Source organism: Podarcis filfolensis (assembly GCF_964270895.1).
Source record: "Podarcis filfolensis genome assembly, chromosome: 14".
Taxonomy (NCBI): Eukaryota; Metazoa; Chordata; class Lepidosauria; order Squamata; family Lacertidae; genus Podarcis; species Podarcis filfolensis.
Window position 1 is genome coordinate 8,964,284 of NC_139616.1, and position 22,552 is coordinate 8,986,835.

General features: G+C 42.8%; 1 protein-coding gene and 1 long non-coding RNA gene across 3 annotated transcripts in view; both read left to right on the forward strand.

Moving 5' to 3' along the window:
* Positions 1 to 6,554, forward strand: part of LOXL1 (lysyl oxidase like 1) — a 33,686-nt gene extending 27,132 nt beyond the window's left edge. The window contains exons 4-7 of one of the 2 annotated variants that reach the window (XM_083586603.1): positions 352 to 508; positions 2,308 to 2,403; positions 2,988 to 3,145; positions 6,330 to 6,554. In XM_083586603.1, the coding sequence (XP_083442729.1) occupies positions 352 to 508; positions 2,308 to 2,403; positions 2,988 to 3,107 (373 nt within the window). In that variant the 3' untranslated portion in view covers positions 3,108 to 3,145; positions 6,330 to 6,554. The remainder of the gene's footprint in view (positions 1 to 351; positions 509 to 2,307; positions 2,404 to 2,987; positions 3,146 to 6,329) is intronic. The other variant, XM_083586602.1, reaches the window with a different exon arrangement.
* Positions 1 to 22,552, forward strand: part of LOC310749827 — a 285,263-nt gene that overhangs the window by 65,129 nt on the left and 197,582 nt on the right. The window lies entirely within an intron of this gene.

Here is a 22,552-nt window from a genome sequence, read left to right on the forward strand (position 1 = left end):
TTTTTTCCCCCTTTAATTTTTTGGGGGGAAGTTAAAGCAACCGACATAGACAGTATAGACTACCTATATCAAGATGGACATTCAGTCCATGCCCTGATCACTTTCACAGATCATAATCTGGTCAACTTCATCTTTAGAACAAGAAATCTATTTTTAAAGAAAGGAATAGATTTATTAAGAATCTTTGAAAACAGAGCTCCGCTAACCTCCCTACTGGCGGCCAAGGGGGAAGGGAGACCAGGAACAGAGGAACAAAACGATAGAGTGCCCTAAGCTATAGCTTGTTTGGTTTATACGTAAATCCGGCACTGTGTAGATATGTGTGTTGTATCCTCCTGCTACCGTCCTCAGACATTACCACAGCATGGATGAATTCAGCCACTATGACCTGCTAGATGCGGCCACAGGCAAGAAAGTGGCAGAGGGCCACAAAGCAAGCTTTTGCCTGGAAGACACCACCTGTGACTTCGGGAACTTAAAGCGCTATGCCTGCACATCGCACACCCAGGTGAGGACTGGGAGAGGGAGGTCCTCTGCCTCGGGACAGGTCCTCTGCCAGCTGTTGCTCACGAAACAATTTAACCCCTGTGTTGCAAACAATAGTCAGTAATATCCAAGGCAACACAATGACCAAATACAATGATACGATATAAATATACACTCTTTATATAATATGAAATATATGAAATCACATAAACAGAAAACTTATGAATCTCTGAAAGTCACAAAATATGCACCCTTAATGGATTCTCTTGAAAACATAAAACCAAATAAACGTAAGTCTTATAAGTCTCTGAAAGTCTTTGAAGACTATGCAAGTCTCTGAAAGAAGCAATGTATCAGATTCTTATCTGGTGAAAACAGGCTGTAAAGCTTTGTTTATGGCGTCCAACGCTGCCGAAGTAGTTTGCAAACAGGCGCTGTGAACAGTGATTCCGGATATACCCACTGTTTCGTGGAATTCTTCTTCAGCACAGCATAAGGATACAGAAATGCTTCATAAACCCATCTATATGTTGAATGGAAAGCATAACAACAATTGCTATGGAGCAGTGTATATTGATTTCGTATCATTGTATTTGGTCATTGTGTTGCCTTGGGTATTACTGAACTGTTGGTCAGGGGCATGCAAGTAGTGATGCCAAGGCCTCATGCTTAAGACTAAACCAGACATGTTGGAAAGTCCCAGGTTCACTCCTGGCAGTTTCTCAGGTAGGTCTGAGGGGGAAATCCTGAATAAAAACCTGGCCAGCCACTGCCAGTTAAGTGAAGACCAAGGATGGGGAACAAGATCCTGCCAGGAAGCTGATTCCTGACATTCCCATCCACCAAACACCACCGGGATGGAAGAGTGATGCCATCCATGTGTCTGTTGCCTGACTTTGCCATGGTATCAGGTAGAGCGTTTGCCTTTGCAAACTGGTTTTTCAAACCACACAGGCAAAAGACACGTCGAGCAAAACACTTCCTTTGTGTGCGCAGTTCAAAGTTAAACCCCACAGGCTAAGGAAACAGGACTGGCAGTCTTTGCCAATCAGTTGATTGATGGATGGATGCCAGCCTTGCTTTCAGCAGGGATCAACCTGGGTGAGTCCTAGGTGGACCCCATCCCTGTTTGGGCTTAATAATAATAATAATAATAATAATAATAATAATAATAATTTATTTATTTATTTATTTATTTATATTCTCTCCATCTGGTTGAGTTTCCCCAGCCACTCTGGGTGGCTCCCAACATCATCATCATCATCATCATCATGTGATAAAATATCAAATGTTAAAAACTTCCCTGAACAGGGCTGCCTTAAGATGTCTTCTGAATGTCAGGTAGTTGTTTATTTCCTTGACATCTGACAGGAGGGCGTTCCACAGGGCAGCTGCCACTACTGAGAAGGCCCTCTGCCTGGTTCCCTGTAGCTTCACTTCTCGCAGTGAGGGAACCGCCAGAAGGCCCTCGGAGCTGGATTTCGGTGTCCGGGCTGAACAATGGGGGTGGAGATGTTCCTTCAGGTATACTGGGCCGAGGCCGTTGAGGGCTTTAAAGGTCAGCACCAACACTTTGAATTGTGCTCTGAAACCTACTGGGAGCCGGTGAAGATCCTTCAGGACCGATGTTATATGGTCTCGGCAGCCACCCCCAGTCACCAGTCTAGCTGCCATATTCTGGATTAGTTACAGTTTCCGAGTCTCCTTCAAAGGTAGCCCCACATAGAACGCATGGCAGTAGTCCAATCAGGAGATAACCAGAGCATGTACCACTCTGGCTTTGTGTTTGGCGCCAAATTAAAGTTGTGTTTTCTGTGTTAGGGTCTGAGCCCTGGTTGTTATGACACTTACAATGCTGACATCGACTGCCAGTGGATTGATATCACAGATGTTCAGCCTGGGAATTATATCCTAAAGGTAAGTCGTCCTCTTCATTGTCTTTCTAAATCTGTCAGGACAAAACTGAGCTGGCCATAAAATGAAAAGCAATTTCTGTGTTCTGCTGTGCCAGTAATATTCGTAGAAGAGATTCTGCTTTTTGGCTGGCATTTTGGATGTTTCATAGCCAAAACACTTATCTCCAAATTTGCCATCTATCAGTTTCCATTCTAAAGGAAATAAAATTTCACAGATTGGGAGGAAATTTGAACATTTTTAAGTTTCTTTTTTAGAATTTTATTGAGCAACGAAAACAGACAATACACACAAAGAAAAGAAAACCAAGAACAAAATAATATAAGATAGGCATAAGGAGCTTTTGATAATAAAGCCAAAAGAAAAAAGCTAATAAAATGGATACAATTATTACATTATAAATTGGGTACAAAGCACAGCTATGTAAGAGCAGAAAAAATAAAATCAGAAGGTCTTCCTGTTTACAGACGCTGCCAGATAAAATAACATTTCTAAGGGATTTGACTATTCAAACGAATGATGGCTATACAAGACACCCAGTTCTTCATCCTGGAGACTGACTTGTTCTTTCTGCTTTGTTGCCGCAGGTTCAGGTGAACCCCAAATATATTGTGATGGAGTCGGACTTCACCAACAATGTGGTGAGATGCAACGTTCACTACACCGGGCGCTATGTCGCCACTACAAACTGCAAAATCTCACAGTAAGAGTTCTGAGAATCATAGAGCTGGAAGGGACCCCAAGGGTAATCTAGTCCAGCCCCCTGCAATGCAGGAATCCTTTGCCCATGACTTGAACTCACGACCCTGAGATTAGGAGTCCAGTGTCAACTGACTGAGAAATCCTAGAATTTTAGAGCAGCGGTTCCCAACTAGGGGTCCATGTAACCCACACAGGGGGTCTGTGGCACCAGTCACATAACAAAAACTACCATAGAGATATCAACATTTTCAAAAGTAGAGAGTCCGTGACTTGGCTTTGGAAAAACAGGGGGGACAGTACTTAGATAACTGGGACCCACTGTTTTAGAGACTAGAGGGGATCTTGTAGGTCATCTAGCCCAAATACCTGCTTCAGTACAAAAGTCCAATATCATCTGGAGGTACACAGCAGTGGTGTAGCGTGGGTTGTCAGTGCCTGGGGCAAGGCAATGCCCGCCAATAGGCTGCAATGAAGGGGCAGAAGTGTGGTGACCTATTGAGTGACAACCACAGCATCCTATGAGCATTGAGCAGGGCGGAGAGGAGGACAGGGGATTGGTCGGGAGCAGGCATCTTTCCAAAGCCCATGCGAAAGGCGCCGTAGCAAGCAGACGCTTCCCAAATCTGCTTCTCAGTCTACCTGCGCAAACATTGGGAGATTTTCTGTGTGAAGGGGAGGACACACTATTTTTAATTTGTTATTGCTGTTTTACTTTACTTTACTTTACTTTTGACATTTTGCACCCCTAAGAATTTTGCGCCCAGGGCTACCGCCCCTGTGGCCCCACCCACGCTACGCCACTGGTCCACAGCATCCTCATCCCTGAATGGCAGCATCCCTGGCAGATGGCCACCCAGCCTCTTCTTAAGCACCTCCCAAAGCAGGTCTCTTCCACTGTCAGAACAGCTCTCACAGAGTTCCCTAGGAAGAGGGACTGACAGTTAAATCAATCTGAGAATTGTAGCTCTGTGAGATGAACAGTGGGGAGGTCTCTCAGCACCCTTGAGAAACTATGGTCCCCAGGATTCTCTGGAGGAAGCCATGGCTGCATAAAGTGGCACAATACTGTTTAGAATGTATACAGTAGTACCTCAGGTTAAGAACTTAATTCGTTCCGGAGGTCCATTCTTAACCTGAAACTGTTCTTAACCTGAGGTACCACTTTAGCTAATGGGGCCTCCTGCTGCCACCACACCGCCGCTGCACAATTTCTGTTCTCATCCTGAAGCAAAGTTCTTAACCCAAGGTACTATTTCTGGGTTGGGGAGTCTGTAACCTGAAGCGTCTGTAACCCAAGGTACCACTGTATAGCTCAAATAGGGCCCAAGTCACTATGTCCCTTGAGATGCTCAGAACAAGAGGAGCTAGTGGCAATCGAAGTCCCCACCTCCGATCATTTCACTCATGACCACTAGCTGCAGTTCCCATCTTTCCTTTAGCCTCTCTGCATGTTTTGGTTCCTGAGGCTGACCAGAGTCAGCTTTTTCATGCTTCTAAAGCCTTTTCATGCTCCTAACCACATTCGCTGGACCGCCAGTATAAACAGGAGCCTTCCCAGAACTGCACTGCAATGCTTGTTGATTTTGACAAAGGAACTGAGAGGGGAAAGGAAGAGGAAGGGAGTGTTTTCCCCTAAAATTATGTAGTTGTGTTGCTGCTCTTTTTTATTTTTAAAAAACTCATAAAAATGCATTCCTAGGTTTGAATTCTCATAAAAAGTGCATTTCTAGTGTTTTGCTCCAACTTGGGTTTTGAATGGAAAAGCAGGAAGACGCCCGTGGTGGGTTGGGATTGGACCTGGGGATATGGTGGTGCTCAGAGCAGAGTTCCCTGAGCAGCCACAATCCTGGATTTGCAGGGGTGCCGATTCTGGCTCCCTAAATGTTAAGGAAGGAAGATGAATGGGAGTGGATCCACACTAAACCCTGCTGCAGACCATGTCAAACTGGCAGAGTATTCAAAACGGGACCTTTCGTGGGCTCATTTGGAACACTGACTTCTCCTGTTGAAGCTAAGCTGCTTTAAGAATTTAAATCCAACATAGCATTGGGAGGGGTGGCACGCCATGCCTTAGACCAGCGGTTCTCAACCTGTGGGTCCCCAGATGTTGTTGGACTACAACTCCCATCATCCCTGAGCTCTGGCCTTGCTAGCTAGGGGTGATGGGAGTTGTAGTTCAACAACATCTGGGGACCCACAGGTTGAGAAAGGCTGCCTTAGACTGTAATTGAGAGGTGTGACGAAGCCATGCACAGATGGGAGCATCCATTGGCTTACACACACCTGCTCAACACTGTATTCAACCGTTTTCGCTTCAGCCATGCTGAACTGCTGCCAATTGTATCAACTCCCCAGTGGGTTGTAAGCAATGTAGTTCTGAGTTAAAGTCACTCAGAGGTCTACTTTTGTCCCACTGACCAAATGATTTGCTCCAGTGGAACATTAATGCGCAAGGGGATGTGCATGCAGGTTGCTGGTAGCTTTGTGGCACAATAGCAGCAGGTTCCTGCGAGCACAACTTTTGTGTTGGATTCCTCTGTTGCACAACATAAAAAAAACTCACCGTTCCACTCATGCAAGACCCCACTTAATCCCCATACCATAGGAATATAGTTTAAAAGTGCATGAGTGTCAGGGACTGGGCAGGGGAGGAATGGTGGAGAACACCTCCCCAGCCTGACCCTTCCAGAGAAGAAGAAGACAGTTCCAAATTACAATAGGGGTTTGAGGGAGGTCACAGCTCAGAGGCAGATGAGGGGGAAAGCTGGGAAATAATGGGAGAGGAGGAAGAAGAAGCACCAGAGGGGGAACAGCTGATGAACACAGTTTCTTTAGAAAGCATTCCAGACCCCCACCTCCCCCAGAACCCAGCAGGCATTTAAAGTAGGAGAGCAGAGAGCTCAGAGGCAGAGGGCACATCTCAGCACCCGTGGTGATGATGCATAATGGAAGAGAGAGGGGAGGTGGAGACTCACTTGGAGCACTGTCATTACTCCAAGAGGCTGCATTGGTAAGCCAGATGGGCGGGGTATAGATAAATTATTATTATTATTATTATTATTATTATTATTATTATTATTTTCTGTTCCTGGCAAACTACCGTGGGGGTTTGACTCTGACACCTGACAATGAGCATCCACAAACATCAATGAAGTTGCCAGTACAAAACTGATGTACAGTTGCTGTCCGTAGCCTTAGACCTTTCTCCCTCACTCTTCCTTTTACAGGTCTTGATTCCAACCAGGGTGGTACAATGGTAGAGGCCTCACTCTTCCCATGTCCCCAGACCCTGCAAAATCCAAACATCTCTCAAGCTGGTAGCACACCCAGAGGAAACAGCTTGACCGCCACCAGCATCTGAGTGAGAGGACAACCGTTCGACTGCTTTGTTTTGAGAACACAAGTTAAAGAGTTGTCACTTTAAATACTTTTATAAATACTTTTGTCTTTAATCTCTGTGTCTGTTTTGCGCGAAGGTCATCAGTCATTTGGAGGGGGGGCATGTGATACGTGTGAATGGGACATAATAGTCCGCTCTTCGTTGAATATCTTCTATCCCAGAGCAGGGAACAAAGCAATAAGATAAACGGGGAAATGGTATATGGAAATTACAAAATTATATAAATAGGTCCAATAAACAAGAATAAACTTAACAATCCTGCCATGGTAAGCAAGCAAAACTACAAGCAGCCACCATAAGTAGCAATAATTTTGGACCTGGGCAACGTGGACCCATGTAAATTAATGGGCCCTTTACCTTCTCCTGTAGCTTTGCTCTCTTTCTGAGAGCCAGTGTGGTGTAGTGGTTAAGAGCGGTAGACTCGTAATCTGGGGAACCGGGTTCGTGTCTCCGCTCCTCCACATGCAGCTGCTGGGTGACCTTGGGCTAGTCACACTTCTTTGAAGTCTCTCAGCCCCACTCACCTCACAGAGTGTTTGTTGTGGGGGAGGAAGGGAAAGGAGAATGTTAGCCGCTTTGAGACTCCTGAAGGGGAGTGAAAGGCGGGATATCAAATCCAAACTCTTCTTCTTCTTCTTCTTCTTCTTCTTCAAGCAGAGAAGAAGCACTCCAACACTCGATTCAACTGAGCAGTGTTCACAGTGGATTCTACAGCACAGTCATCTTGCTACACATAAAATGGAGTCTCTCCTTCATGTGGTGTCTTTAGGATGCATGGTTTTATTTCCACATGCAGTCAAACCTCGGTTCCCGAACGGCTCCGTTTTGGAATGTTTCACCGAAACGCCGAAAACCCGGAAGTAAATGCTCCGGTTTTCGAACATTTTTCGGAAGCCGAACGTCTGATGCAGCTTCCGCTTGAGTGCAGGAAGCTCTTGCAACCAATCAAAGCCACGCCTCAATTGTTGAACATTTCAGAAGTTGAACAGGCTTCCAGAACGGATTACGTTCGACAACCGAGGTTTGACTGTATATAGAACCTGAGTGTAGGAGCATTAACACCCCCAACAGATCTTGGATCTGTATGAGGTTTCCAGGGGAGCCCCAAAGCCCAGAATGGAGCAAATATGTCTCTGTGTCTCTAGCTTCCTGCCTCCTTCCAACTCACTCACACACAACTCTGGCTCTGGTTTTATGTCACAGCTAGAACCCAGACCAAATTCTTTGCTCATGCTGAATCATGGAACTTAACCAGCCACGCTTGACAAAGGAACGGTTTTGGCAAGCTTTGCCCTGACAGATATAGGATCCCAAGTTTGGTAGGGAATCTGGGGTTTCATCCAGACTCGTAACAGCATTGACTGTCTGAAGGAAACCTGATGCATTTGTAACACATCGTAACACCCCGGCTGATGGCAAGGACCTCAGTATCCTGTAACTCCAAAGTGACATCTCTTGCATCAACAGAAGGTGGTCTAATTGCAGGCATTGTTCAACCTGCTGTTCGTTTGTTTCTTTAAGGTTCTAACCTTTAATAACTGATTAATCAATTTTAAGCTTTTTCAGTCAACTGAAAAGGCATCTGCAAGTCATCAGGAAACACATTTGTTTGTTTGCTGGCTTTGTTTTTGCATACCAGCTGGTTTTTAGGACAGCTAGCAACCTGGTAAACAATACAAACAAAACAGTATAAACATAAATGGACAGTGGGGGGGACAGGCTGCTTACAGTCAGAGTAGAACCAGTGTAATTAAAGGACATGGCTAACTTAGATGCATTCATTTCAGGTCTGAGTAGAACTTTGTTGGGTCCAATTCATTAAAGTCAGAAATGAACAGGGCAGCTCTGACCATGTCTGCTTATTTTATATGCCTGGTTGTAAGTGATCTGCCTTGATCTTTAATAATTGTGCTATGAATATGCATTTGTTTTTTTATTTTAAAATAATTTTTATTAAATTTTTCCTTTACAAATTCATCATCACAACCATGTTCACAAATTTCCAGTTTTTGTACTTCCACCAGCTCCTCCACCAATCATCCATATTTTCTATCTTTACGCATTTTCTATATTTAATATTGCCAATTAATATTATCCTTTCATTTCTGTTTCTTTTTTACAATACATCTTTAACTATCACAAAGCCTCTTTAAATCCCACTAGCGTTGTCTGTTCATCACATATGCTTTTCAGATAATCCGTGAACTTTCCCCAGTCCTCGATGAACTTGTGATCCCTTTGATATCTAATTTTCCCAGTCATTTTGTCCAATTCTGCGTAATCCATAAGTTTCATTCTCCACTCTTCAAGGGTCAGTAACTCCTCTTGTTTCCATTTTTGGGCCATTAATATTCTTGCCGCTGTTACTGCATATTGAAAAAGTTTATAGTCGTTTCTATTTATCTCTCTTCCTATTATTCCTAACAAAAAGGCTTCTGGTTTCTTTACAAATGTATATTTAAACATCTTTTTCAACTCATTGTATATCATTTCCCAGAAACTCTTTACCTTCTTACATTCCCACCACATATGGAAAAACGATCCTTCTTTTTCTTTACATTTCCAACACTTATTACATGTTTTAAACATTTTTGCTAACTTAAGCGGTGTAATGTACCATCTATATACCATTTTCATAATATTCTCCTTTAGCGCCATACATGCAGTAAATTTCATATATTCATTCCATACTTTTTCCCAATCAGCCAATTGTATATTATAACCAAAGTCTCTGGCCCAATGTATCATAACTGACTTTATCTCCTCATCCTTCGTTTGCCATTCCAACAACATTTTATACATTTTTGACATTATCTTATAATCATTATTTATTATCTCTGTTTGAAATTTTGATTCTTTTTCTATATATCCCCTCTCTTTAAAGTCCTTTTTAAACATTTCATTTTTTTTTTTTTTTTTATAATATATTTATTAAAGTTTTCAAATAAAGCATATATTAGATAAGCACTTATCATTGTCCATTTAACATCTCTCAATTGTTACATGGGACTCCCCCACACCTCCCGCATACACTTACATCATTATTAAATTAGTTTCAAACAAATTATCATTTAATTCATCTTAATTAGTAATCTTAATTTGGTTTGACATATAATTCAACCTTAAATCTAATTTAATGGTAGACAATTGTCTGCACTGGCATCCAATTCAGCACTCAGCCAAATTACAATATTTTTGTAAATAAATCTTAAATTTCCTCCAGTCTTCTTCCATCCTTTCTTCTCCCTGGTCTCGAATTCTGCCGGTCATCTCGGCTAATTGCATATAGTCCATCAGTTGCATCTGCCATTCTTCCACAGTGGGTAGCTCCTGAGTTTTCCAATTCTTGGCAATTAATATTCTTGCTGCTGTTGTTGCGTACAAAAAGAATGTTCTGTCCTCTTTTAACACACTCTGGCCGACAATACCCAGGAGAAAGGCCTCTGATTTCTTAGTGAAGGTGTATTTAAACACCTTTTTTAATTCATTATATATCTTCTCCCAAAAGGCCTTCACTCTAGGGCAGGTCCACCAGAGGTGAAAAAATGTTCCTTCATTTTCCTTACATTTCCAACATTTGCTATCAGACGAATGGTATATTTTAGCCAGTTTAACAGGGGTCATGTACCATCTATACATCATTTTCATCACATTTTCCTTCAACGCATTACATGCAGTGAAGTTCAGCCCAGAGGTCCACAACCTTTCCCAATCTTCAAACATAATATTATACCCAATATCCTGCGCCCATTTTATCATTGTTGATTTTACCATTTCGTCATGTGTGTTCCATTTCAGCAGCAAGTTATACATTCTTGAAAGTACCTTAGTCTTAGGTTCTAACAGTTCAGTTTCTAACTTTGACTTTTCCACTTGGAATCCTAGCTTTTTGTCATTTTTAAACACTTCTTTAATCTGAGCATAGTGTAACCAGTCTCGCACTTTGTCTCTCATCTTTTCTAAACTCTGCAATTTCCAGTTGTCACCATCCTTTTCTATTATCTCCCAATATTTTGGCCAGTTGGCCTCCATATTGGCTCTTTTCCGAGCCTTAGCCTCCAGGGGTGACAGCCACCTCGGAGTTTTATTCTCCAGTAAGTCTTTATATTTTGTCCAGACATTAAAGACTGATTTTCTGACAATATGGTTCTTGAAGGCCTTATTTATCTTAGCTTTATCATACCATAAATATGCATGCCATCCAAACGCATTATTAAAACCTTCCAAATCCAAAACATCCGTATCTTCAAGAAGTAACCAATCTTTTAACCAGCAGAAAGCTGCAGCTTCATAATACAACTTTAAATCTGGCAGGGCAAAGCCCCCTCTTTCTTTCGCATCTGTTAATATTTTAAATTTGATTCTGGGCTTTTTGCCCTGCCAGACAAATTTAGAAATATCTTTCTGCCACTTCCGGAAGCACTCTGTCTTGTCTACAATCTGCAGTGTCTGAAACAAAAATAACATTTTTGGCAATACATTCATCTTGATGGCAGCTATTCGGCCTAACAAAGAAAGTTTTAGTCTTGACCAACTATCCAAGTCTCTCTTAATCTCTGACCAACATTTTTCATAATTATCTTTAAATAAACTCAGATTTTTTGCTGTTATATTTACCCCTAGGTATTTAACTTTTTTAACCACATTTAGTTCTGTCTCTTTCTGAAGCTGTTCCAACTCAATATCTGTCACGTTTTTCCCCAAAACTTTAGTTTTTTGCTTATTTAACTTAAATCCTGCCACTCGACCAAAGTTTTGAATCAGTTGTAGTACTCTTTTCAAACTAGACTCCGGCTCCTGTAATGTCAGAACTAGGTCATCTGCAAAAGCTTTAAGTTTATATTGTTTCGCTCCGACCTGAATCCCTTCCACCAACCGGTCCCCCCTAATCATATTCAGGAGCACTTCCAGAACCGAAATAAACAGTAATGGGGAAATCGGGCAGCCTTGTCGTGTACCTTTTTCAATTTTAAACTCTTCTGTAACCACATTGTTAACTATCAGTTTAGCCTTTTGTTCTGAATATATTGCCTCAATCCCGTTCTCAAACCCCCGTCCCACTCCCATTTCTTTTAAATTCCCCTTCATAAATTTCCAAGAAATGTTGTCAAAGGCTTTCTCCGCGTCTATAAAAATTAAAACTGCTTTAGTGTTTATGTTTGTTTGTAAAAGTTCCAATATGTCTATGATGTTCCTTGTGTTAGTAAACATATGTCTGCCCGGGAGAAAGCCTGCCTGGTCTTTATGGATTATCTCACTTAAAACTTTCTTAAATCTTCGTGCCAAAACATCTGCAAATATTTTGTAATCCACATTTAAAAGGGAGATGGGACGGTAATTCTTGAGTTGTGTCTTTTCAGTTTCTGACTTTGGAATCAATGTGATAAATGCTTCTTTCCACGATTCAGGCGCCTTCTTCCCCTCCATTATTTCATTACTGACCTCCAACAAAGGTTGTATCAAATAATCCTTCAATGTCTTGTAGTAGTTAGAGGTCAGTCCATCTGGCCCTGGTGATTTGCCCTGTTTCAGACTCAGGATGGCCTGTTCAATCTCTTGTCGTGTTATTTTGCCATTTAAAATTGTTCTATTTTCTTCTGACAGCTTTGCTAATCCATTTCTCTCCAAAAATTGTGTAATCTCTATTTCATCTTGTGGCCCTTGAGTATATAACTTTTTAAAATACCTCTGGAAGCACTTTCTAATCTCTCCCGGGTTCTGAATGTTCCTTCCTTCAACCTCTAAGTTTGTTACTGTGTTTAATCTTTGTCTCCTTTTCAACTGCCAAGCTAGCAGTTTCCCACATTTATTTGCCGATTCAAAAGTTTTTTGTTTCATTATTTTAATCTTCCATTCTATTTCCTGATTTATCAGCTTGGAATATTGCGCCTGATAAAGTTTAATTTCTCTCAGAATCGGTTGGGACTTCGGGTTAGATCTTAACTTCTTCTCCAACTCTTTGATACTTTCCAGAATTTTATCTTTCTTTTCATTTTGCAGTCTTTTCTTTAAGGAATTCTGTTGAATCAAGAACCCTCTCATCACAGCTTTACTTGCATCCCAGATAGTTCTTTTTTCCACCGTAGTGTTCAAATTAATCTCAAAATAGTCCTTTAAGGTTTTTTGGGCCTTCTTTACAATTCTTTGATCTCTAAACAGGCCATCATTCATCTTCCATCTAAAGGAGCCGATTGGGATCAATGTCATATCCATTCTCAAGGCGTTATGGTCGGAGCATGTTTTGGGGCAGATTTCCACCTTCCTCACCTTAGGTGCCAGACTTCTAGTTATCCATATTTGGTCGATTCGTGTCCAAGTCAGTTGAGCTTCAGAAAAGAATGTTCCTTCTCTTCCCAGGGGGTTTCTAACTCTCCAGATGTCAACCCAGTCCATATTGTCAGTCATTTCAAAAAAGGTCTTAGGTAGTCTTCCCTCTTTAGTAATGTTCTGGTTCTGTGACTTATCCATATTTGTTGATACGACCCCGTTCATGTCCCCCATCATAATGACGTTGTTGTAATCCAGATAATCCAGCATGATCTCATGCAACTTCTTATAAAAATCCGATTTTCCTTCATTTGGAGCATAAATTCCTAATATCAAAATTTTTTCTCCTTGATACTGTACTTCTATTGCGAGGATTCTTCCACTTTCATCTTTAAAGAGAAATTTTGGTGAAAGGCTCTCTTTTGCATAGATCACTACACCTCTCTTTTTAACTGTATCCGATGATATAAATTCTTGACCAAGCCTTTTATTTATTAACACCTTTCTATGGAGCCTAATCACATGTGTTTCTTGTAAGCATATAATGTCCAATTGTTCCTTTTTTAGAATATGAAAAATTTTAGACCTTTTTTCGGGACTGTTACAGCCATTTATGTTCCAACTCAAAAGCTGCAGAGACATCCTGGATAGATCTGGTTATTCTTTCTGGGGTGGTACCTTGTTCTCCGGTCCTTGAGGATCCGAGGGGGCGGGCTCCCCTGGAAGTTCTGGCGTTGGCAATCCAAGTCCTTTGTGGAGGTCTTCTCCGTGTGCTCCCAAAAACTTGTCTCTATCTTCCACTGTTTTGATTTTGATCTTTCTCCCTCTGTAAGTAAAGGATAATCCTTGTAGAAACTCCCACCTGAAGATAATTGCGTTGCTTCTCAACAGTCTTGCCAATTCCGTGTAGTTAGATCTAAGGTCCAGCAACTGCTTAGGAATGTCCTTGTAGATTTCAATTCTCTTGCCCAAAATGTCTAGTGACTTTTCGTAGTGCAGGCCCAAAATCTTGTCCCTTTCCTCCTTTGATCTCAGTGTTATCAAACAATCTCTGGGCTTCTCTGTCCTTCTGACTCTGCCAAGCCTGAAAGCAGATACAATTTTAAAGTCTTTTTCCTCTAACTTCCAAAACTTGGCAAATTCCTTAGTTAGAAATTCAATAAAATTATCTTCTTCCACCTCTGGTATTGACCGTATCCTCAAGTTGGTCTCCCTGTTTCGCAGTTCTGTCATCAAAAAGTAAATCTGATGTTCTCCAACTTGTTTGCTGAGTGGTCTTACTTCTTTCTCAAGTTCTTCCAATCTTTGACTAGTATCTTCAGCCAGTTTACGATTTTCACCTACAGCCTCCTTTAATTCTCCAATAGACTGGGCATTCTGTGCAACTTGTCCAGTCAGCTTATTCAAGCTTTCTGTGTTCTGTTCAATTTTAGCTGTATGCAAATCAGCCTTCTTGTCCAGAGCCTCCAGTTTCTCCAAAATTTTCTCCAAGACAGAGCTACTTGTCCCTGAAGCCATATCTCCCAGGTGCAGCTCCTCTGTCTCACCCTCCCCTGCCTGTATTAGGGAGGCCGCCTCTATGTCTGGAGGCAAAGTGGAAGGCAAGGCCGGCACAGAAGATCTACGCTGTGAGGCTGCAGATAAAGTTAGAGTTGTTTGTTTAGTCCTTCCTCTTCTCCTTGCGCCACTCATTCCAAAGTTATCTGTAATCCAAGGTCAATCCAAGTTGTTCCCATGAGAAAGCAGAGTCCCAGATACAATAGTCAATCAGAGGCCGGGAAAGGGAAAGTAAAACAAAGTCACTGCTGTAAGTCCAAAATCCTCTAGAGGGAGCTTAATACGTCTTCAGGGAAAAGATCAAATCCAAGTTAAACTTATAAATTTAAATCCATGTCTATCGCCTCCACATGTATTATTTTTAGCAGAGTAAAACTTAAAGCAAAACAGTGTTTCTTACAGTGCCTTGACTGCAACAGTTTCAAAGTATCCAGTTCCAACTCAGAATGTTTCAAAATCTGAATTCAATGTATCCAAAGTTGCAAACTGGTGCTCATCCAGGCAGCTCCAGCATCAGAGATTCTTATTTATTTTATAATCCACTGGTGCCACAGAAGAAGAATATCAGTGCACCCCGAATATAACCAGCAAAAGTCAATAACTCAAAGTCTTTCACTCAGAAAACTGCTTTAACAGGGTGCCAGCATTTAGTTAACGCATAACTTTTTGTCTCCACTCCTCCTGCTCTTTGCTTAAAGTTCAGTATAGCGGGAGATGGGCTTCCTGCTTATCCTCACTCCGTTTTCAGCCAGATTTCAACTTTTTTAAAAAAGTTTTAAAAGTTTCATAAAGTTCTCAAAAAGTTTCAGAAAGTTGACAAAAGTTTCAGAAAGTTTTCAATGTCCAAATTTACTCACGGGTTGTAGTTTCCAAAGTTCAGAAAAGTTGCAGGAAGAAAGGACAGCGCTGACCGGCAACAGCAATGCGGCTTCACTTCGCTGTTTGCGCAACGACCCACAGCGCCGCTACCCCCTCCGCGATCCGGAGCCCCTTACGGGGTCCCTTCAACGTTTTGGGGGCTGCTTCTGGCGCCCGCCGGGTCCCGAGACCACAGGCTTCTGCCACCTGTGGTTTTCCTGAGTGGGTCTCCGCTTCGCCGTAGCGGACGACCCGTTTACAGCGGAGCTCCCTTCTCCTTACTCGGAGAAGGCAGCCATTTTAAACATTTCATTTACCTGAAAATAATGCAACCAATCAAACACATACTGTAGTCTTTAACTTGTTCATATGGCTTCATTTTCCATTTCCCCCCTTCTTTAATTACTAAATCTCCGTAGGTAATCCAATTCCCTCTCATGTTAATTTTGTTTACACTCATAACCTCTAGTGGAGACAACCAGTGTGGAACTTTGGGTTCTAATATGTTTTTGTACCTATCCCATATTTCTATTATGGAACTCCTGAAAATATGATTCCCCAAACCCTTATGACTTTTCTTCTTCTCCAACCATAAATAAGCGTGCCATCCAAATCTGTTGTCAAATCCTTCTAAGTCTAACAGTTTGTTGTTTTTTAGTTTTATCCATTCCTTTAACCAGCAGAGACAAGTCGCTTCATAGTATAATTTCAGGTCTGGCAGGGCAAAGCCACCTCTTTCCTTCGCATCTGTTAGTAACTTAAATTGTATTCTTGGCTTTTTGCCCTGCCAGATATATCTTGAAATTGTTATTTGCCACTCTTTGAAGGTCTTTGTCCCCTTAATTATAGGAATCATTTGAAACAAAAATAACATCTTTGGAAGCACACTCATTTTGATCGTTGAAATTCTACCCCAAAAAGAAAGTTTCATCCTTCCCCAAACTTCCAAATCTTTTTTAATTCCATTCCACACCGGTATATAGTTGTTTTGAAATAAATCAATATTTTTTGGAGTTAACCATATTCCCAAATATTTTACCTTCTTGGCCACTTCAATCCCTGTTTCTCGTTGCATTACCTCTATTATACTCTGATCCATATTCTTAACCATTACTTTGGTTTTTTTCTTATTTAGTATAAACCCGGCCACCTTAAATATGCATTTGTTTTAACTGTAACCCTCTCTCAAATTACAACTGCAATGAAGAGCAGGTAATCACAAGAGAGCCTAAACCAGAGGAAAAACCTACGCCCATGTATCCAACGTCTTCAACAAGCAGGAATCAAGTACTGATGGGCTTCTCCTTTCGCCTCATTGTAACCACCAACACAGCACAGTACACGGCCACCGACATACCTGAAGCCCTGCAACTATTGGAGAACCTCAGACTCGATTCTCTGCCAGAATGGCAACCAACAGACCCACCAACTGATAGCCATGACAAAACAACAGCAAGAGACTAGACAGCAGTCAAGAGGAAGAAGAAATTGCAAAAATGACACGACAACGCAAACCAGTACAGTCAAGCACAACTCACAGAACTGTCCCGCCGAACACACAACACAGGACGGCAAACCAACCTCAGCTAAACCAACATACCATAGATTGACAATCCTGAAACAACAACCACAGATGAATGAAGCATCCTGAAATCACCTCATCCTCCACAGAGGTCCCCCACTCCAATCCCCACCCCAATACCAACCCAGACAACACCAAACCATACTCCCCCAGCCATCCCAACAACACACAACACACACACTCAGCCCCCCATTCCAAGGACTCTACCCATAGCACAAAAAGAACCACACATACAAAAATAGACACCCCCCACCAACCGCTCTGTCTCCTCCTTCAGTACACAAAGGCAAAAAACAAAATAAGCAGGTAAAAGGAAAACAAAGGAAGAAAGAAACCCATACCAACTAAAACAATACCCCAAGCTCAATAAAACAAATCAAGAAACAGGCTAAAATCCAACACACAACCAGCACAATGGTGGCGCCAGAGCGTGCTAATACCCATATCCCTACAACAACAAACCAATAATGTTGTTAATAACACTGACAACATTGCTGATAAACCTTATACCCAACACAGGCATCACAAAATACTGCTCCAAAATCCCACAAACTCCCTTGACGTAATCAAGAAACAATGGGAGGATGACATAGGCTATGAGATTAACCCCACCTAGTGGACTAGAATGTGCTCTAAACCTCCCTTTAAATCCATCTCAGCTAAAAGAAAATAACTCACCCTGAAACTCACTTACAGATGGTACTTAACACCACGGAAACTAGCGCTGATACACCCAGGAACAACACCAAAATGCTGGAGAGGCTGCACCTCCACAGGCACATACCTCCACATGTGGTGGGAATGTCCAAAAACCCAACTCTTCTGGACATCAGTCATACAAGAAATATGCAAAATAACCAAGCAAGTATTAGAAGTCAACCTAGGTCCTACTAAACATCTTCCAAGATAATAATGCCCACTCACATTATAAAGAGCTCATAACCCACCTACTCTCAGCAGCCAGAAGCCTTATAGCCAGACACTGGAGAGACCTGTCAGGAGTAAGCATGGACCAATGGTATCAAATAGCATGGGAAACAGCCTTACTAGAAAAGCTAACCAATAAACTGGCACAGAGACAAATAGAAGAAGACTCCTTTACCCCAGTATGGCTCCCCTTTATCACATACATAGCCCAACAGGTCAACAACAAGAATCTGCCAACAGCATACGAATCAATCTGGCTAACCTGATCCAAACACATACATGCACCCCACTCACACACAAAAACAAATCTCACTGTGGCCAACCAAAGACAACCCACCACACCCTAGGCCACCACCAAGGAAATACAACAAGGAACTGTAAGAGAACCAATTCAAGTGACGCTGACACAAAACCCCACACATACACTAAGCAGAAGAATAGAAGCATAACCACCCCACCCCAATCACTATCCCCCCTCTTTTCTTCCCAACCTAATATTGCACACAACACTAATATCTCGCAAGGAATGAAACTGATCTGTAAAAAACAGAACTCGAAAAAAGAGACAATGCACGTATTTTTGCGAACGGAGAAATCTTTAATAAAAATATATTAATAAATAAATGAAGTGCAGGTAAGAAATGCAGCAAATGAATAAAAGCACAATAAATACTCAAGAGTAAGCCCTATTGGTTTCAACTGGACTTGCTCCCAGGTAAGTGTGCATAGGACAGCAGCCCAAGAGCAGCTGATTAAGGTTGCAAATCTATGCCTGATTACTAGGGGAGTTAAGTCCAACAGAACACAGCAACATTTACTTTTGAGCAAGCCTTAATAGGATTACACTGGAAATTGCAGTTCAGGCTCAGAGCTTAAAAGCTCAAAAGGCCCAGGAGAACAGAAAGGTCTACTTCTGGCACCAAAAAAAAGACGACAGCAAAGTGAGTGCCAAGACCAGACAAGCCTCTTTGGGGAGGGAGGTCCTTAAACATGGTGCTGCCACTGATTAATAGGGCTAAGCACGACCCCCTGACTATATCCCTGATCAGATCAACTCTTCCCTGGGCCAGCCCAGGGACCCCCCACCCCCACCGTGGATCTGGCCTGAATCAATTAAGGGGATGGAACTAATGTTCATGGGACACGGGTGGCGCTGTGGGTTAAACCACAGAGCCTAGGACTTGCCGATCAGAAGGTCGGCGGTTCGAATCCCCGCGACGGGGTGAGCTCCCGTTGCTCAGTCCCTGCTCCTGCCAACCTAGCAGTTCGAAAGCACATCAAAGTGCAAGTAGATAAATAGGTGCCGCTCTGGCGGGAAGGTAAACGGTGTTTCTGTGCGCTGCTCTGGTTCGCCAGAAGAGGCTTAGTCATGCTGGCCACATGACCCGGAAGCTGTACACCGGTTCCCTCGGCCAATAAAGCGAGATGAGCGCCGCAACCCCAGAGTCAGTCACAAACTGGACCTAATGGTCAGAAGTCCCTTTACCTTTACCTTTACTAATGTTCATAATTTTAAAACACTGACTAAATGAATAGTGGGGGGAGGGGCAGGAGAGGAGATGCTGTGTGAAAACAACATCCCAAAATGCAAAATCGCATACAACAATGTGCATATTGGGAGGAATTTGCATTTAAATTCTGCTGAATTTTAAATAATAATAATAATAATAATAATACAGTGATACCTTGGTTTGCATACGTCTTGGTTCGCATACGTTTTGGAATACAAACATGTCAAACCCGGAAGTGTGTGTTCCAGTTTGCAACCTTTTTTGGATTACAACCCTTTTTTCTTTTTCTTTTTTTTTTTGTGGATTACGAATAAATTTTTTTTGAGGCCCCATTGGCGAAAGAGCAGCTCAGATTACAACCTGTTTTGGTTTACAAACAGACTTCTGGAACGGATTATGGTTGTAAACAAAAGTACCACTGTAGTAGTAATAATAATAATAATAATAATAATAATAATAATAATAATAATATGGCAGCAAACTGGTGTGGAAATGTGAAGATCTGAAGACTGGAAAGATGAGAATCTGAGAGAACCGAAATGGAGAGGTTTGCTCCTCCCTAGGAGGCACCTTCAATTACGTTTTGTAGATGTCACATTCGGAAGCCCGCCAGGCCATTCTACATGCTTTCCATTCATCTAGCGCTCCTGAGATTAGACAGTAATCCTCCCCCCCCCCCCCGCCCTCCACCGCCTGCCCTCCCCAAGAAAGAGCAGCCAAGTTCCCAAGCTGCAGGGCCTGGGAAAGCAGGTCAGGGCAGAGACAGTCAGGAATGAGTAGAATGCAGTGGCCGATTCAGCACATTCCTCTCGGAGTTAACCCCTTGAAAGAAGCAGGAGAGGACACAACTCTGGTTTTATGCATAATCTCCAAAGCCAGACCTCTGTAACTGAATGTTTTAGGACAGCGATGAGGGATCTGTGGCCCTACACCCTTGTGCAAATTAATTGAAACAAAGTCGGCATGTTCAATGGCCACAGGGACAGAAGCTTCATGATTGCCACATCGATGAGTCTGTCAAGCACCCACAAAAGAAGATGTTTTGGGGGTGCTTCAGTTGTTATTTTGTCGGAAGCCTGCAGCCAATAGAAGGAATGATGCACTCGCCACAATATATTGAGGTTCTACGAAAGGGAGTTATTCCAGAGATGGAAAAGAGGTATCCTGGCAGTACTGGGATATTGCAGCAGGACCTAGCCCCCTGTCTCACATCGAAAGTGGTGAAGAAATTCATGACAGAGCAGCAAATACAGGTACAGTGGTACCTCGGGTTAAGAACTTACCGTATTTTTTGCTCTATAAGACTCACTTTTTCCCTCCTAAAAAGTAAGGGGAAATGTGTGTGCATCTTATGGAGTGAATGCAGGCTGCACAGCTATCCCAGAAGCCAGAACAGCAAGAGGGATTGCTGCTTTCACTGCGCAGCGATCCCTCTTGCTGTTCTGGCTTCTGAGATTAAGAATATTTTTTTTCTTGTTTGCCTCCTCCAAAAACTAGGTGTGTCTTGTGGTCTGGTGCGTCTTATAGAGTGAAAAATACAGTAATTTGTTCTGGAGGTCGATTCTCAACCTGAAACTGTTCTTATCCTGAGGTACCACTTTAGCTAATGGGGCCTCCAGCTGCCGCTGCGCCGCCACCATGCAATTTCTGTTCTCATCCTGAAGCAACGTTCTTAACCCGAGGTACTATTTCTGGGTTAGCAGAGTCTGTAACCTGAAGCATCTGTAACCTGAAGCATCTGTAACCCGAGGTACCACTGTACTTGATTGGCCAGGGAATTCCCCGGACGTAAATCCCATTGAGAATTTGCGGGCTATATGCAAAATATGCACAGATGCAGCAGAACTCCCAACTCAGATGAATCCCAGCAGCGTGGTCAGTAAGGATTTCAAAAGAGGCCGACTTCTGGATCAGGCCCTGTTCTCAGGGTGGCCAACCAGATGCCTCTTCTGGGAAGCCCACAAGCAGGATACGAGCACAACAGCATTCTCCCCACATCTGTTTCCCAGCAACTGTTGTTTAGAGACCTCCTACTGGCGCTGGATTGTACCCATCATGACTAGTAGGCACTGACAGCTTTATTCTCTGTGAATTTGTCTTGCCTCTCCAAAAGGGTATGGGAAGATTTGATGCTAATGACCAGGTGGGTGATCTACCAGGCTTGCGCGTTAAGCACACTGTTTTATGGAAGTGAGTCATGTGTTAGAGGGAACGTTCTTTCATATGTGGTGGACTTGTAAAAGGGTAAAAGAGTTTTGGGGAAAGATCCGTAATGAATTGGGGGGGGGGGAGTTTAAAAGTACTTTCCAAAAAAAACCGGAGTCCTTCCTGTTGGGGATAATTCAGACTAAAACTCCCAATTCATTCTGGCGGTCCGTTCTTAACCTGAAATTGTTCTTAACCTGAGGTACCACTTTAGCTAATGGGGCCTCCCGCAGCCGCCACACGATTTCTGTTCTCATCCTGAAGCAAAGTTCTTAACCCGAGGTACTATTTCTGGGTTAGTGGAGTCTGTAACCTGAAGTGGCTGTAACCTGAAGTGTCTGTAACCCGAGGTACCACTGTATTTAAAATGGGGGCTCATCACGGGCAGTTGAGCACATCAGGGTGTTGATGCCCTTTGACTTCCAAAGCACTACAGAGACACTTAGCCAGAGAGGATCCGCCCTGCCCCATACTAAACTCAGACGGCCTCCTTACCACCTCTGAATTCCAAGCAGAAAGCGCTTTGAACATGAAAAGGCATTCAAGCCACAGGGGAAAGCGGGTAAATATGGTGAGGAAATGGCTGTGGCGAGAGTGTGCAGGCAGATCAAAGAGCTTGCAAAGCACCTTTGGCAACGGCAAGCAAAGCCTGCTGAGCCCCAAAGCGGCAGGTGCAAGGTTCTTTCTCCGCAACTAAATAAAGTCACACGTACCTATTCCAATCTGTTTAAGTTACAGACAGAAATACACCCAGGCCGCATTTTGCACGTACAGTGCTACCTCGGGTTACAGACGCTTCAGGTTACAGACTCCGCTAACCCAGAAATAGTGCCATGGGTTAAGAACTCTGCTTCAGGATGAGAACAGAAATCATGCTCCGGTGGCGCAGCAGCAGCAGGCGGCCCCATTAGCTAAAGTGGTACCTCAGGTTAAGAACAGTTTCAGGTTAAGAACAGACCTCCGGAACGAATTAAGTTCTTAACCCAAGGTACCACTGTACTTCTAAACTCAATTCGGGATCTGTTCCTTGTCAGGTGACTACATGTTCTACTTTGTGGCAGACAGCCCTCCACTGGAAAGGCAGCCAGATTCAAGCCCAGGATGAAGATCAAGTGAGAAAGGAGAGCAGGAGGGGCCTTGAAA